The 17,732-nt window shown below is 43.3% G+C and overlaps 1 protein-coding gene across 1 annotated transcript; it reads right to left on the reverse strand.

Annotated features, from left to right (window-relative positions):
* Positions 1-11,062: 11,062 nt before the first annotated feature.
* Positions 11,063-17,442, reverse strand: LOC116293528 (uncharacterized). The gene is made up of 11 exons (XM_031700968.2): positions 16,779-17,442; positions 16,346-16,627; positions 15,696-15,980; positions 15,174-15,473; positions 14,446-14,760; positions 14,159-14,308; positions 13,404-13,507; positions 12,504-12,565; positions 12,273-12,415; positions 11,677-11,973; positions 11,063-11,469 (listed from the first exon to the last, which is right to left on the reverse strand). Exons 1-9 carry the CDS (start codon positions 17,440-17,442, stop codon positions 12,337-12,339), a joined length of 2,241 nt encoding a protein of 746 aa, XP_031556828.2. The 3' UTR covers positions 11,063-11,469; positions 11,677-11,973; positions 12,273-12,336.
* Between the last annotated feature and the right edge of the window lie 290 nt (positions 17,443-17,732).

Consider the following 17,732-nt stretch of genomic DNA (forward strand, 5'->3'; position numbering starts at 1 on the left):
ATATATAATGGATCCGAACCATATTCCTTGTAACGCTCTGATCGTAGGACCCACCGGCTGCGGTAAAACGCAGTTCGTGGTAGAGCAGCTATTAGGACCCTTTAGATACCGCTTCGACTACATCGTACTGCTTTGCCCCACCTACGTGAATAACCGCACCTGGACGGGCATAGGAGTGAAAGATGACGACTTCTTTGTAGATATCTTAGATACTAACGAGTTATCCAGCCATCTTAAGTTCTGGCACAAGCAATTCCCTAAAGATACACAGACTTTACTCATACTGGATGACATTGCCTGCGGGGACGACGTAAAAAAGCGCACCTCCGAATTAGTGAAGCTCGCCTTCAGCGGTAGACACGACAATATCAGCGTTTGGTTGCTTTCCCAGCAGCTTACCAGCGTCTCTAAGCCCTTCAGGGAAAACATAGGCTCTCTCGTAGTATTTTATACTCCGAGCAAGTCTGACCTGGAAACCATCTTAAGCGACTACGGCGGTGAGATATCCAAGGAACAGTTACACGAATACATGCGGCACCTAAAAACGCACCAACATTCCAAGATGATCTTCTCTTTGAGGTTTCCGTATTCCATAAAGATATATGGACATTGAGCAGCTCTTAGATGAAGTCCCCACACAGTTAGACGAAAGTAACCTCAAGGAACAACTTAACATCCTTGTGTCTTCTGGGAAGTGTAAAGAAATGATAGGTAAGGAACTTACCCATGAGCAGGTTAATAAGCTGTCGGAAGAGGAAGTCAAGAAGTTCCATAAGAGATACGAGGCTGCCCTTGCAAGTAAGACCACGGACGCCGTAGCAGACTCAGCCATTAAGCTGGCCACCAAGCTTCTCGGACTTGCGCTGCCCATAGACGACGTGGAGCAACTGCGGAAGGACATAAGCGAGGACTATGTCATCGCCCAAGAACTTAAGATAACCTGCGGGTGGTTGTCTTTGAAGTGCGGTAAGTTAATGGCAGTCGCCTCTGCGGCACTTCACGTAGCTCAGCACGTCGACTTGAAGGAGGTACTAGGTTCCTTCGGAACATCTTGAAAGGACTTCAAGAAGGATAGAGAAGTCGAAAAGGTCTTCCAGGCGGCACTTGCTGAGGTACCTGATCAAGTCGCCTCAAGTACTTAGTTAAGTCGTTGTCAAGTCGCCGTTAAGTCATTGCCAAGTACTTAGTCAAGTCATTATTAAGTACTTGCTCAGGTCCTATTAAGTTACTTATCAAGTCCTTCAAGTCCTTAGATATAAATGGAACCACAGTCGAAGGTAGAGCAGCCCCAAGAGGAGCAGAAGATTACCAAGGCTAAATCTCCGGGCAGAGTCGCTGCCGGAAAGAAGCTCGCAGAGATGAATAAAAAGAACAAAGCCAAAAAAGAAGAAAAGGTGGAGGAAAAAGAAGAGGAATCCTTTATCAATCCTGGGTACGTCATTGGCGCGTTAGGAGTTGCTATAGCAGCAGGCAGCCTTTACTTACAATGGCGGGCTACGAAGCCAAAAGTAGAACCACCAACATATCACGCGCCCGTGCACGCACCTGTGGAACCAGCTGTTAGAAAAAGTAAGATCCCTGAAATGGAGTAATAACCTTCTCGCTCTGTAATATAATGTCGACCGCGTTGTTGAAAACTGTTGAAGAAGCAGCTATTATTACTTCCATCGTTGCGGGTATTGGTTGGGTAGGTAAGAAAGTGCTCAAAGAAGACTTTACTGAAGACCCAAGCAAGAGCTTCGCTAATTTCGCCAAAATGACCGCTGCCGTAGGCGGGGCTATCATGGTAAAGGATTACCTACGGAAGGAAAAGTACCTGCCGACAACATAATTTAGAAGCAAACTGTGTTTGCTGGTATATAATGGCTAGCGTGGTCGCAGGTGGAGTTATTGCAGCTTTAGCATTCACTGGAGCTAATTATGGTGGTCAATATTTGGATAGATTAGTTAGAGGCGATCGCAGCGGAGATTTAGCCGCCGAAAGGAAGAGACACGACTTAGCGCTGGAGAAATATCAGCGAGACGTGGCGGCTTGGAATGAAAAAAGACAAGCTTACAGGGATTGGTTGGACAAGAACTACCAAGACAAAATGCAGGCGGATAAGAACTTCGAAAACACAGACTACGCCTTTAAACTTTATGCGCAGGCGCACCCCGCGGCATTAACGGGGTTAAGAAAGCCTCAGTTTAAGAATTACTATCAGCCTTCTAAGAAACGAAAAGATAGTGAGTTGGTCTTCGTAGGAGTCGCAGGGCTGGCAGGAGGCGTAGCTTTGGCGTATCTGCTCTAACGAAGGAAACTGTGTTTCCTGAAATATATGATCGTCTTTTTGGAAAGCGATAAAAATGACTTTACCACTTACTTGAATCCTCCCATCAAAGCCCATAAGGTTAGGCTGGTTAGTTGCTCTTTGTACAATTCTTGGTATAATTTAGTCAATGCCTTGATCACTGAGCATAAAGGCGGCGGCAATTATCAAGGCGTATTGCTGCCCGATGGACATTACACGCCAATCACCCTTGCTAAGGAATTAGCAAAACACGGTTATACTCTCACCACGGGATTGCCGCACGAAATGACCTTCAAACATAATATGCCAAACTATTCAGTAACTTTTGGAAAGTCTGACCCATTGGGGTCATTATTATGTGCCTCAGGCAAGACAATTACCGACACAGCCATACCTGTGAAATGGAAAGTCGCATCCTCTTACGAAGTCTATTGCGACTTGGTCCATAGTTACAACGATGGAGAAAAGTCTTCTCTTATGTCCAAGTTTCTGCCCAAAGGTAATCCATTTGACTCAGAAGAATACACTCCCATTTCTTTAAGCTATGACTTGTCCAATTTGGTAGAAAGCATAAACATCACCATTAAGGTGGACGGAAAGACGGTGGATTTCAACGGACGTAAGATCAATCTTGTTTTGGAATTCATATAATGGGCCGCGTAGAGGACAAACTCAAAAGGATTTACTATGGACCTGAGGGCTATTGGAAAGGAGCGTCGGCCATCAAGAAACTCGCGACCGCGGCCAGGGTATCAGAAGAAACGGCTAAGAACTGGTTGAAAAAACAAACCCTCTGGCAGGTTTATCTTCCCGTGCCCAAGTACATTCCCAGGCCCAGCTTTACCGTAAATGCCCCCAACTGAAGTTCATCAGGCGGATTTGCTTTTCTTACCGCACGACAAGGTGAGAAGAAAGACCTATAGGTACGCTTTGACCGTAGTTGATATCGCAAGCAGATACAAAGACGCCGAACCCATAACCAGCAAGGATTCTGGGGAAGTCGCAGAAGCCCTAGGTAGGATTTATAAGCGCGTTTTGAAATGGCCTAAGCTGCTGCAAGTGGATGCGGGGACAGAGTTCATGGGCGTGGTTACTAAGACCCTGAAAGACCACAGCACTAAGATTAGGAGAGCCGAAGCAGAGTACCACAGGGGTCAGAGCATCGTCGAAAGATTCAATAAGACCCTGGCCGAGCGTCTCTTTGGGTACCAGTATTGGAAAGAGCTGGAAGATCCCTCCAAACGCAACAGGGAATGGACCCAGAGGCTCCCCCAGGTCGTCGCGGCTTTGAACAACGAGGCGGCCAGGGCTACGGGGATAAAACCCAAGGATGCTATGAAGAAGAAACACGTGGAGCACAAGTCCTACGTCAGAAGTTCGAGGGCGGTCTTCCCCCATGAAAAGAAATTAGGTAATGTCACGGTTCGATATCTCTATGAGCCGGGTGAATTAGAAGGAGGATCCAAAAGAGCTACGGATCCTAATTGGTCTTTGGAAACTTACCAGATCCGAAGTGCGATAGCTAAGAAGGGTCAGCCCATCTTGTATTATCTTCACGATGGCCCCACACGTGGGTTCGTCATGGAAGAACTGCTTATCGTGTGATGTCCGAATGCTATCGTATGCACTCCGTCATCACACATCCATCGCTTACCGTCAAATGCAGACAGTGACACCTTCTCCTGCGTGACGTTATGTATCTGATGACCATAGCTGCGCAGGCTGTTCATCTTATGCCGCTGTTCCTTGCGTGTTCGTAATACGTTGAGGTAGGACTCGTGCGTAATGTCCTTCTTAACCACGTACTTTTTTACGCCTTTAGCTTTCTTTTCTACGCCGTCTAACTTTAGCACGCTGTACATCTTTGGTTTCAGACCCACGTACTCTACTATGGGTTTTCCTAACATTTCGTCTTTCATCTTCCCAATTACCTTCTTATTCTTCGCAGAGTAAAGGAAGTGCTCCTTCGGGTAACTGCTGGTGTCGTACTCGTCTATGTCGGGGAGGCAGTCTTTGTAAACGTCTTCCGTTTGCACTTCTAGAATTAGGGAGTCGGTGTCTGTGTACAGGAGGCGACAGCGGTCTCCGTACTTTGGCTTAAGCTTATCGTAGTAGAACTCGTACATAAGCAGCTTCGATAGATCCAGCACCGTAAAGCCTGTGTAAACGGGCTTGTTTAGTAAGAGGTTTGCCCTTTTCATATGAATCACGTAGAAGTTCAGCATTTCTACGTATCTAACGAAGCCTGGCTGTGACACGTATGCTTCTGCTTCCTCTTTGGTGCTGACTATTTTTACGCTTACGCGCTTGCGGATGTTCTCCATTGTCTTTCCGAACACGCTGTTGTTCATCAGTTTGAAGAGGTTTTTCTCGAAGTCATTTTTCGCTGCGGTACGCTTTTGCGTGTTAAAGTCAATGTAGGGGCGCATCCAGGGTTCCTGCGTGAATTTTAGGACTCTGTGGATCTTCTCTACGCGCATTCCGTGTCGCACGTAGAACTGCAGGTTGCGGTAATGTACCACATACTTCTTCTTATCCATCAGGTTCATAGTTAGTTTCCTGTACGGTTTGTAACCAGGGCACATTTGCTTTTGCAGCGGACTTAGCTGCTTAAATGGTATCTCTATCGCTTCTGGTGCTAAGGGGAACTCATTGTGTTCGTCGTGCAGGCGCTCTGGGTACTCCAGATCCACTTCTAAAACGTAACCCTTGTCTTCCTCCTTTCCTACCTGCATGTAGAAGTCTATCGGCTTCACTGGATCCCATTCGAAGTCTCTCACAGGTAGGTACTGTGACATTGCCCAACCATAAAGGTTATTCGCATCCAGGTAGTAAATGTATGTGGTTGGTTTCTCTGGGTCGTGCTCTACTAAGGGGTTGTTTGCGCGGGCGTAACGTCGGCTGGGCCCGCATACGCCGCCACGAATACCGTCTTCCATAAACCGATACATGTCGTACTCCGTTAGGAGATCCAACTGCGCATTTGTCTTCTTTAACAAAGCACTCCAGCTGAGCCCAGGAGCCGTGTAGAAATTAGCGGGATCCAATCCGTAATATTCCATAGCCATCTTTCTGAAGCTTTGGAAAACATCTGCAAGCAGCACTACGTCAGACCTTAGGTAGATGTCGTGGTAGTCCCCCATGTTCTCACAGGAGTACTTTTCCCACACGTCTAACGCATGCTGGTACTCCTCATCCTTTATGCCGGACTCGTTTAGGGTGCTGTAGAAGCGATCTTTGGGTGGTAGGGACTCTTTGAATCGATCCCAGGAATCCATGTATTCATATGGGTAGACTCCTTTCCTTTCCGCGCCATATTGACTGGAAATGGGAAAGTTGGTGTTATACTTTACGAGGTTTGCCAAGGAGTCCGCCATAAACTGCTGCGAATCTAAGAACTTTAGCTTACCCACAGTTACGGACATGTAGCGCTCTTTGTTGTTGGGTATGCATTTGACGTCGGAGCCGTCTGTTCCTTGTAGTAGCAAATGGGAGTCGTAACCGCGGAGGTTGTGAAAGAACACCGGAATCTCCATGTCTGGATTTACTTTGAAGTTTATATTACATTTCCAATGAGCCGCTCCTCTGTATTTACCCGTGATGTGGCAGTGATCCCTAACCTTATCCACATAGAAATCCTCAACAAATGCTTTGTGGCAGTGAATGCAGTGCGTGGAGGGCTTTCCCGGCTTCTCACCTTTCTTAGCATACTTCCCGCATTTAAAATGAGCTTCTCCTAGATACTTTCCATCTTCATCCCACGCTTTCTTGGCTCGTCTTCCAAACTGAAGAAGCGTATGTTGGCAAATGTGGCATTTTGTTACCTTGTTAAAAGCCTCCTGGTTCTCTTTGGTAAATTCCATCTTCTTTGGACGTCTTAATTGTTCTCTAATCTCCCCCTCCTCTTCTCGCAATGCTTCTAGAAACTCATTAGCTGCGTTCTTACCTCGGTAAATCACAGGAGGGTTTGCTTTACCGTCTGATCTGACTACTATGTAACCAAAGGAGCAGATCTCGTGTAATCCTACCTTATTCGTGGCACCACGTTTCTGCTCTTCCTTAGTTATCAACGCTTCGAAGTCTGCATATATCACGTAAGGCACTTGCATCTGCTTTTGATGGTTTGCGTATGAAAGCTCTTTGTTGGTGGGCATCTGGATCCGTTGCGCCACTTCTTCGACTCCGCGGCAGATCTCATCGTGTTTCTTTAGGGCATTTAAGGATGTAAATGACAGCAAGCAGCAGTCGCAGAAGTACTTTTTGCCTTTGTGCTTAGTATGTCTGTAGAATAGTCTGCTAATGTGTTTAACCCATGAGTAGTGTCCGCCGTGGTAGAATAAATGTACGCGCTCTCCTTTACTTTTTGACAGAACTAACGGTACTATCGTCTGCTCTCTGACTCCGTAAACGTTAATTGCTAGATCGTTTATTTCCTCAAATATGGGGATGTCTATCAACTGCATGGGAAATTCCACACCATCCCACTCTAAATCGTCTGTGGGATACTTACTTGTCCTACAGGGATCCTTCTCTGCTGGATACAGTGCAGACCTGATTGCCCACATAAAGCATCGATTGTCTTCATTCTTCACGTTTACAATAGCCTTCTTCCTTTCTACCCACGTTGGTAGCGGTACGTAACTCCCCCCTCGTATGGGTACGTACCTGGCTATACTTATCTCTATTCCTTCAACCTCCTCTACTGTCCAACCCGATCCTTCTTTCGTGTAGTTAGACAGCGACTCCATTATTGCTTCTAAGGCTTCACTGAGTGACCTATCCAGATTCGTGGATTCTAATATCACTAACGACTTTGATCGCAACATTGCTGTCGTCATTACCTCGTCTTTTGACAAACTTACTTCTACCATTATGCTCGCTTTCAGGGCTCCTAATTCTTCTATACCTTTTCGGAGAGTCCTTTTAACCTTCCTTTCTGACTGACGCCAAAACTGTCTAACGTCAATCTCACCGTTACCGGGTATTGACACCGTGCTGAAGTTGCTTTGGGATTCCATCTATATAATAGGAAATATTTTATACCTAATACCAAGCACTTTTTAGGTCGTCGTAGTCGTACTCACAGTCCTGACAATGCCAAAACAACTTAACCTTAGTCTCAAACTTCTTACCACATCCACAATCATAACTGCTCATACACTTCGTCTTCATTTTCAAATGCTTTTTCAAATCCGCTTCTTTCTTAAAAGTTCTCTTACATTCTTCGCACTCCATATATAGACTAACATATTTAAGTGCGCTGTTGCCCTCAACCACACTTGGAGTGGGGGTCGTCCGTAGGTGGATTTTTGATACGGATCTTGCCCCGTGTTGAGATTGCGCTGGAACCCCCATTCCCTATACTACTTAATGGTCTTGTGATTGTAGATAGTATCCCTTTGATTTTCTATGCTGTTTATGCAAACACTCCCGGTGTCATCTACTCTTATCTGCAGCTTTACCTTCCCGTGGCAATCGGCAACCATGTGGAAAGTCCAAACCGATAAATTCTCGGTGCTCAGGGGGTTTGGCTCTACGGACAAATGCACAGGCTCCCTGTTGTTTGTCTTATTTCTCATAGGCTGCAGTACGCCATTCTCATCCAGGAACCTGAAGCCCACGTTGGCATGGCTGCTCGTACCAATGCAAATACTGCATATTATCAGCTTCTTTCCTGAGTAGTTCAAATTCACGGACATGCCGGTGACATCAACCCAAGATGCCTGGGTGTATTTTTTCTCGCCTGTGTAAGTCGTATAAACACAATCTACTCCAGCTACGTAGGGGTTATTCATCGCCATATATAATAGCTCAGACCAATACTTGCAGCTGCTAGGCCGGCTTTTAGTAAGTTATGGTCATATTCCTCAGGTATCGTAGGCAAAACCTTCTTTGATGGTTTCTTAACTACGGGTAGCTTCGTTTCGTGTGACTTTTTTGGCTTCTCTACGAAGTGAGGAATGCCCTTGGTAGTATCAGAGTTCACGTCATTCACCCCAAACTTCATGTCTTTGGTTGCTCGCTGCAGCCTGTTGTTATAACCCACAACGGAATTAGCGTTGATAACCAAATTACTGGGCATCAACCACCAACCAGGACTCAAGGCGTAATCCAGTCGCACCTTAGATTGCTGCACCGCCAATTGATATCTCTGCACCGACTTAGAAATGGTATTTTCTATTATTGCGGACTCAAACAGCACCATGAATTCTTGTTGCGTTTCCTGCGAAGCACCTTGGGATCCAACAATGGGGCTACGGGTATTTACCTGCGCTCCTAAGACGCAGTAAACAAACGCCTCAATGCTGCGGTTAATTCTAGAAAGGTTCCTCAAGCCCCTTCCTTTCATCAATACAAACGGATCCCAAGTGCTGGGGAAAATCATCTGAATCCTAGTAATCAGCGTGTTATTATCCTTGCGACCGCCCATATCGTAAAACTCTAATTCCTTCCCGGGGTATTCTTGGTGATCCATGTCTGCCGGACGCGCAGCATTAATACCCCAAACGTAAACAATGCCCAACCCATGCGTCTTACCCTCCTTATAACGAAAGTCTCTTTGCTGTGGCTTAAACTCGTTAATTAACCTTTCTAGGGCAGCGGAGTCGTAGCGGTTATTCATCGAATTAAACACCTCATCTCCTGGTAGGGGTACGTTAAGCTCCTTCAACAACCTCCTCACCGTAAAGGCGACGTGAAACCGCATAAATGAAATATGAAACATGTCCGCGGCAACACCACAACCTTTAGTGGCAGCCCAAATAGCAAAGTTTAACTGCTGCGTCCAATACCGCATGTTGGGTCCTGCTAACCATTCCCTGGCCTCTTTACCCGACGTATGCTTCAACATCGTCTCTTTAAAGATATCCCTTACTACTACGTCAAATGATTGCTGACCCACTGAAATCTTCAAATGCGTTACCAATTTATCGAAGTCGTTTATACCACCTTGGGCGTCGTAAAATGGGTAATCTTCCTTGGCCATTAATAGATTCCTTGGAAAATTGGGTGGTACTTCTTTATGCTCGGGTTTTGGTGGCCTTTCTTTACGAACGGGCTTTGGTGCCTTCAAGTCCGCATTACTGTACATTCTTTCGCCGTTGAAGTAAATCCCATCGGGTCTTCTTTCGAACTTACTGGGGTCTGCATGCGGAAACATCTTCCTAAAGGCCCTCCAGTTCCAGTAATCCCGGTTGTCGTGATGTGGCTGCTCCTCAATATCATTCCCAAAAGCGTCGTACATTAGTATATATAATGGATGTTATACCATCAGCACCTCAGTTGTACCCAGATGTTCCCAATTATCACACTACGGCACCAATAACGGATGCCGAAAACTTTAGGCTCAACAAAGCAAATTTAATCCTGGCTTACTTGGAAGGGCAAACAAAACACTACGAAAAAGTTAGAAAAAAGTACGTCAGAGCCCGGACTACGCTACATAAGATTGCGATAACTTCAGGATCCATTTCTGTTGTGTTAACGGGCTCCGACGTTGCTACTTCGCTTACTGGACCGGGAATAATTGTTGGGGTTCCTTTGGCCGACGTTGTGGCAGCCTGTGGTATTATTTCAGCCGTTGCTACGGGTATTATGAAACAGTTGTCAAGCAAAATATCCAAGCATGACACGACAATAGCTCTGTCAAGGGCTAAAGTAAATACAATTACCGATCTTGTTTCAAAGGCTTTGCGTGACAGAAAGATAGACGACGTAGAATTCTCGCTTATTCTGGCCGAAGAAGACAAATACGAGAAATTAAAGACGGACATAAGAAATAAAAAAACAGTCGTAAAAGATCTTTCCGAGGAATCTCGCAAAAAGATCTACCAGGAGGCAAAAGAAGAGCTTCAAAGAAAGCTTGCTCAGTAAACATCTGCTTTGAAAAGAGCGTGACAGGATTCTATTTGCATATCGAACGTCAGTCTAGAAAATATGCAGATTAAATATAATAATTTTCACATACATAAGCGTCCAGATGTGTCTGGCGTTCGCTTGTGATCGTGGACTTTGGAGCTGGGGAGGCCTAAAGTCCCGAGTTCGAGCCTCGCTGTAGACGCATTTGGACCGGTTGCTGTGAGTGAAAAAAAAAGCCTCCCCCACCCACAGCAACCGTGGGGGGAGGGGTGGAAAAGATAGAAAGTGCGATTCAACCCCGCGATGGGGGGTTTCGCGATTGGAAAAGTCAGGGGGTGTCTCGGGACGCTGTCCGGAGTTCACCCTCTGGTGGGTCGTAAGAAAGATATATGTGTATGTACTAGAGGGCCTCTGGCGCGGGATGAAATAAGCCCCGTAAGCCCAAAATGCAAAAAAACCCACTGGGGATAGCTTGGTGTTCTGCGCGATGCATTCCCCAGTGGGGTTTTTGGCAAAATAAACGCCAGTTTTGCATTTTTATTTTCTCGGAATCCATCCTAACAGGGGGTGGTTGGGGTCTATTTTGTAAAATATTTCGTAAATTACGTCAGGGTAATAAGGAATATCCTTATTCAGCCGGCAAAACATCCACTCGGCTTTTGTCATATCAGAAACCTCGGGAATAGACTTACCAGTAATTTCAGACAAAATATAGGGAATAGCTTTGTAATATTTCCCTAGTTTTAATTTTTTCAATGTCTTCCGTAGACTTTGCGGGGTTGGCTCTTCTAAGTGGTCTATGATTTTCTTCCTTACTTCGTTGTTTAAATATACCGGTCGATAACCTTGGATATGACTCATCCAGTCTCTAAAGTATTTTATTCTCTTATGAGGTGTTTTCTTACGACCTCCATTAGCGTAATATTGCTCTCTGGTAGCATTTGGTACGGCATTACGAATATTCTTACCACACTCGTAACACTGTGCTGACGTGTCGTCTTCTATTTGCATTTTCTTACCACAGCACCAGAAACCCTTGGGCTTGGGTATGTTAACTTTGGGTCTTAGACAAATTATACAGAAGTCATTGGTGAACTTTTTACATTCATGCATATATAAGACAAATATTCCTAACATAGCAGCAACAAATAACGAGACACGGGTATTTCCCGTGCCGGACCATTCCTCAAACCGCCCGTAAAACCCGTAAATCTTTGACATCCACCGCGAGTCTCCCTTACTGCTGCTTGACTCCATTCCACTGTTATCACAGTAGAACTCAACGCTGCTGCTTTCACTTGACCTGGAGACGCGTTTGATGCTGGAAATATTGAGTTTTAAAAAACAAGAACCAGTGAAAAGAAAAGAACGGGTTGCAAATTGCATTAAAAAAGAATGTTACAAATACTTACACAAATACTTCGAATACTAGATATAGAAGGTACTGTATATTTCTAGTAATATCGCTTTGATACAAGTAAGGGCAGCTATCACAACATAAGTATATAGGTATAATATTATTACGTACCTAACTGTGGCATGGTAATAATAGATGCTGGTACTACAATACCATTGCCTTTCTCTGTGATTCCTTGTACTCGAAACCGATAGGTCACCATTGGTTCTAAGCCACTAACAACAGTCGAAAGACAGCTGCTACAACAGTTAGTGCTTTGCCACGTGTTCATAGTTGACGGGCGGTAATTGATTTTGTAGCCTTGGAGATATCCATTGTAATACGTAGTGTTGATTGGGGTCCAGGTTACTTGAGCTGATGTAGTTGCTATGCTAATTATAGAACTAACTACGGGTCCCTTCCTTGCCACTAGAATACAACAATATCGTAAATCAAACACTGAACTCTATTTACATGTGAATATAAACTCATTTTTAAGAACATTAAGGACAATTGTGGCGTAGCGAGCACACGCGTTTTGTCCAGAAAATTCCCGCCAAAACTACAGGTAGCCCACCAAAATGTAAAAATCTACGTTTTTTAATCAAACTTTTGATGGTCGATCCCTCGCTACTCTCCTGTCGTGATTAATTAAAATTATTTGCTACAGTTTCTCGTTTGAAGATCTACTGCCGGGAATGCCATGAAATACTTGGGAAATACTTTACCATTATAAGAATAAAGAGCAGTTGGGATGACAGGCATCAAGCCGATGGTGCAATTAATATCCATTCACTCCTGTAGTCTAAGGATTTCATAAGCAGTTGATGAGAAAAAGGTGATATTGACAGATGCCATGACACTTCCCTGCCTATAAACAAACATTAAATCTTCAGTTAGGACACCATGTGTGCTGCTGGGAATGACACAGGTAGCCCAAATATATATAATTTTGTTACCAGCTCTTTATCAACTTGACGTCTTTAACCAAACGACTTGCTCCTTCGTAAACCAAATCCACCTAAAATGTAAACAATAGAAGACAAAGAAGTAGTGAAAAGAAATTTTTACACAAGTGAATATAATAAAATAATAAATTCGGCACGCTCATTGGTCACAATTTATGCTGTTATTTTCACCTACAGGTGAATATAACGAGCGCTCGCGCACGCTCGTTTGTCGATTTGAGCTGCTTGCTTGAGTTTGTGTTGAAAAAAAAGACACGCGTCTCGGTAAATATTCCCATATATTCACTTCACCTACGACGAATGATAATTAACTAGCATAATTTTAGACGGACTTGATTATAGAATTTCTCGCGAAGTGATTCGTCGAGCGACCAGTGGTTCTTAGACGATAATCACTGCTCGAGCAATGATTATTATATTCAAAAGGAGTTTGATCTTCACTTATGACTTAAGCCAGTTTTATTATATATATAAATAAATAAAATTCTAGAAAAAAATTTGCAACCAAATGTTTCTACGCAGTGCTCTGTATCCTGATAGAACACGCACTTCCACTAATCACAGCGCGTGCAACACAAACCACCACAAGCACAGGGAGCCCAATTTAGATAAAAGTAAAAGGTGAAAATAAACTTGGGAAAAATAGACTTCTATTTTTTTTTTTTAATTAATTAATTGATTTATTTATTTATTTTTTGTATGCAAGGTAATATCTTTCATAATGCAAACGCGCGAAGAAATCCATAAGAGATGCACTACAACATTTTTTTCCGCGTGCGCCTTCGTTTTCCTATATGAAAGTATTGCAGCGCATTTTGATGGGTTTTGTTGAGTTTATTTTCGTCTTTCAATTTTGTCTAAATTGGGCTCCCTGTGCCAAAAGCCGCTTACATTTTTACGGATTTTGCTTTCAAGATCCTTGAACTGTGTGCTTTCACTTTTAACTAAATTTTCATTCCATAATTCTTCTGTAAAATTTGCTTCGAGAGTTATACCTTAAAATAAAGAAAGTAACAAATCGCATTAGTATTTGTAATGACTAAATAAGTCAACAATACGTACATCGATAAGTATTAAGGACGTCCATGAGGACTTATCATGCGACACACTCAATTTCCGCAGTTACTGAAGTAATAACCTGCGGTCTCGTGCAATTTCAAGTCTTCAACACACTCGTGCGAATTAATCCCACTCGAAACCGTGTGATTACCTATACAAATAGAAAACGCGCGTGCCTGCTGCTGTAGTTATAAAGCACGCGGGGGTTGGCAGAACACGAGAGAAGTGTCAGGAGAAGCACGACGCGTAGCGGAGTTCTTCTCAATACTTACCCTACTCCCATGCGTCATCAACTTGCGCGCGCACGCTCTTTCCGTTCATTGTTTTGATCACTAAAAACGAAACTGAAAGAGCGCGCGCTAGCAAGTTGAGTACGCACGGGAGTAGGGTAAGGCGAAATTTTAAAAAACTGCATCCGGTTACTAAAAATAGCCCAACCGGGAATTTACATGGCGCGCGCCACATAAGAAGCTTCCCTCTCGTATTCACGCTCTCTTGCATGCACTCAATTGTAAAACTAAAGCATTCTTGCCAATAGAATTAGAAATTTAAAATATTTTAATATCTCGTTGTATCATTTAATTTACCTGGACAATGGTTAGTGTTGCAGTACTCGCTCTCATTAAGGTTGGAATAGCAAGGTGAAGTGAGGCAAGTACGAGAACGATTCCTTATGCCGTCTCCACATCTCTGGCTACAGTTGGTCCAGTTACTCCACTCACTTACAGAACCAGTCCCTGTGTCAAAGTAATGATGGATAAGGCAAACAACCAAGCAATTAATCAGTCAGTCAATCAGTAATGATGATGATGATGATGATGAAGATGACGATGATGATGATGGTGATGATCAACATACATCTTAAAATTCTTACTTGAAGTGTTGCAGTTGGTGGTGATGTTCAACGTATCTGTACATGGACCAAATGGCGTATCTGGTAAAGATCTGGCTGCGACGCAAATGGCGTATGTCTGGAATGAGTTGATTTTTGTCACATTCAGTAGTGATCTGTGTTTAACTATAACGCTTATGGCTGCTTGAGGGCCCTCGCTGTAGGTATAGTATTTAACACGGTAGTGTCTTACTAAACCAAATGTCACACTACGATCTGGATGATACCAGCTCAACTGAATCATGCTGCACGATTCGTCGACAGAACCAAAAAGGGATGTCGGAGGATACTTGACAGCTAAGATGAGAATAAACCAAATAATATCTAAATGATCAAACCAGCAAGTTGGTTATGTCATGTTTAACAAATTCCCTCCAGTTTTCCGTGGTGTGTCCTCTTATTTTACCGTGATTTTTGTCATCTAGCCGTCAAAATGTTGTGGACTCACGAGGCGTAACCAAGGGAGTCAACGACATATTTTGACGGCTAGATGACGAAAAAAGTGTTAAAGAAGGGGACATACCACGGAAAACCGAAGGAAATTTTTTTTTTACCATAGAAAATTTAAAAAATTACTGAAAAAAAAGGGTAAAATTTAAAGCGCACGCATGGTTTGTTGCTTAAGTAACTTTTCGATATGTCCTCCAGTTTCCCCCTGCTCTAAAAAGCGATAAAATTCACAATAGTAATAAAAATACTAACAAACATACCTTCTTCATCCCTACTGGTGGTTGGATCACTGCCTGGTCCTACATGTGTTGTAAAGGGATAAACTACTGCCGTGTACTTATTACCCACATCTAAGTCATACATTTTATGGTAACGTTTAGCAATGACTGAATAATTCTTGGCTTGACTCTCGTTTCCATCGGTAGGCCAAATGCTAATCGTGAATCCCCGGAGAATGCCCCTTAGACTAGAGCTGACTCTGTGTTGCCAGTTGACATAGATACAGGGAGTATCATACTTGATATTTAATACCCGTACGTTGTAGGGTTTATTCAATGGAGCTGGATGGGAAAAACAAATGGACGAGTTTAAGGTTTTACTAAGGCAACTCCCCTTTTTTTTCCTGACTTCTAACCCTCTCCCTCCCCCTGCAATGTTGATTCTGGTTCATCAGAATATCAATGAAATCACTGGCAAGTGTAGGTACGAAAAGACAAAACGTTCCTATATGTTCAAGAAAAGAAAGAAAGAAAGAAAGAAAGAAACAATAGTGTTTATCGTACCTTCTTCTTCGGTTTTCACAGTTACATTTTGACCTGTTTTCACAACTTTTTTAGCATCCAATACACCTACTTTGACAAGGTAATCTGTCATAGCAGTCAGGCCCTGTAACTCATATGTTGTGACATTAGGACACAAAATTACTGTGATATCTCCAGCTGCGTTGTCTAAAGCCTGGATAGAAACGTAATAACCCAACCCAGGGCTTGTAGAAGGAACCCATGTAATACGAATAGAAGACGTTCCTGTACTAATAGCCGTGATATTGGTTGGTGGACTGATAGGTACTGAAAGATATAATGAAATGAAATGATGATCCTGTTAAGCATGGGGTCTGATTTGATTGATACAATATAACTTGTCCTCGTTTTACTAGGGTAGTACTTAATAGCCAGTGCCTAACAAACCTGTCGCCCTCGTTCCATGATCGAAACTTAGAAGTCGATTTTCGCGGAGGGAAGAAGAACAGGAGAAAAACCATCGATCAACCAACTCTACTCACATTCGACACCGGGTTTTCGAACTCGGGTCACCTTGATGAGAGGCGACGCATTAGAAGCGCAAGTCACCCGTGCTAGCTCCCATGCATGTAATGGAGCCCTTGCTGATCCTTCAAGTCAAAGTATTATTAACTCCTGTCTGCTCCACTTACCTTCTGGTATGGTGAAATTTACAAGTTGACTTTTGGGACCATCTTTTCGTCCAAGAGCTTGAACTGAAACGTTATAAACTAATCCTGTCTGGAGACCATTCAACGTGGTGGATGATTCGTTACATGAAAGGATGGACCATGAAGTTATATTTGTTGTGGAGTAAGTTACGCGATATCCCTGAATCAGACCTCTTATTGGATAATCAACCTTTAGCCAAGATACTACCGCTTGTGTTTGTGATACAAGACTAACAGAAGTGATTACAGGCATCTGGTAGATTCCTAGTTCAAAGAAATAGATCTACTCGTTACTAATCCGACTGGTTCAGTGGTTGGTGAGTGTTGTCTGACTGGTTGGGACTAGAACATGGGGATAGAACAGAATGGAATGGTATAGGAATAAAGTGGCATAATACAAAAATATTGACCTAACCTTGTTCAATTTCATCCAGACATTTATATTTGGCCATTGTTCTTTGTGCACTCGTCAACCAAGCATTGTACACCTGAACACAAGCCATCTTTCCATCCAAATGGTGCCCTAACTCTATTTTCTCTCCAAACAACATTGTAATGCTTTGGGAAGCAGAAGCGATATTTTCCTTGTGATATTCCACTTGACCATCTAGCTCAAGCAGCACGCTTCCTCCTCGTACACTCGTAAAAGAGAAACTGATAAAGTACCATCTTTTTGTCAGTAACTTAGTCGTCCCCGTTGCTTTAAATTTGTATTTGTAATGATGGATTTCGTTCTTATATGTCAATTCTACTTCATACAAATTATGCTCAATATTTAATTTTAATTTATTATGCTTATAGAATGTATTGGAATCAGTTGACTTCATCATTATCCAACTACAGACTGACAGAGCAAACTTTGGTTGGAACGGAGAAGATGGGGACACACGTATCTCTCTCATTGTGTCGGAAGAAAATCGTACGGCTTTGTATGGTTCATTTAATACTCCAGTTCGTTCAGAGCTCGATGTTGCAAACTCTCCAGATACTTTTATCGTCATGGAAGCATCAACGACGTTTTGAAGAGTTTGATTGTCAGAAAATGGGAAGAAGGCAATCGGTGGTGGTAGAGCTGTCATAAGAGAAAGAAACTGCATCAAAAAGCATGTACGAAATAAGGAAAAGAGTCAGTTAAAATCGACAAAAATCTAATTGGTTTGCCACTTTATGCTTTATGGTGTGCGGAAAGTCTAACAGGTTTTACAACCCACTTGATAAGGCTGCCGATAGATTGGATTGGAGTTTAGAATTAGTTATTAACGGTGGAAAACCTACATGCAAAGTACATCATGCATGGCTTTGAGCATAACACTACAAGTCAAGGGTGCAAACCTTTTCGAATCGACAACTACTCGCCCGTGTATGCTCT

This window comes from Actinia tenebrosa, unplaced genomic scaffold (assembly GCF_029948245.1).
Source record: "Actinia tenebrosa isolate PJP-AT-01 unplaced genomic scaffold, QUT_ActTen_1.0 PGA_scaffold4__44_contigs__length_22323623, whole genome shotgun sequence".
NCBI lineage: Eukaryota > Metazoa > Cnidaria > Anthozoa > Actiniaria > Actiniidae > Actinia > Actinia tenebrosa.

What these genes read in the sequence shown, in the direction of transcription:
- LOC116293528 (XM_031700968.2), bottom strand. Translation starts at nt 17,442, where the DNA reads ATGACAGCTCTACCACCACCGATTGCCTTCTTCCCATTTTCTGACAAT. An exon ending in AAATTTCACCATACCAGAAG is followed by an intron (nt 15,981 to 16,345) that starts GTAAGTGGAGCA and finishes TATATCTTTCAG; the next exon opens with TACCTATCAGTCCACCAACC. An exon ending in CAACACTAACCATTGTCCAG is followed by an intron (nt 13,508 to 14,158) that starts GTAAATTAAATG and finishes CTTTATTTTAAG; the next exon opens with GTATAACTCTCGAAGCAAAT.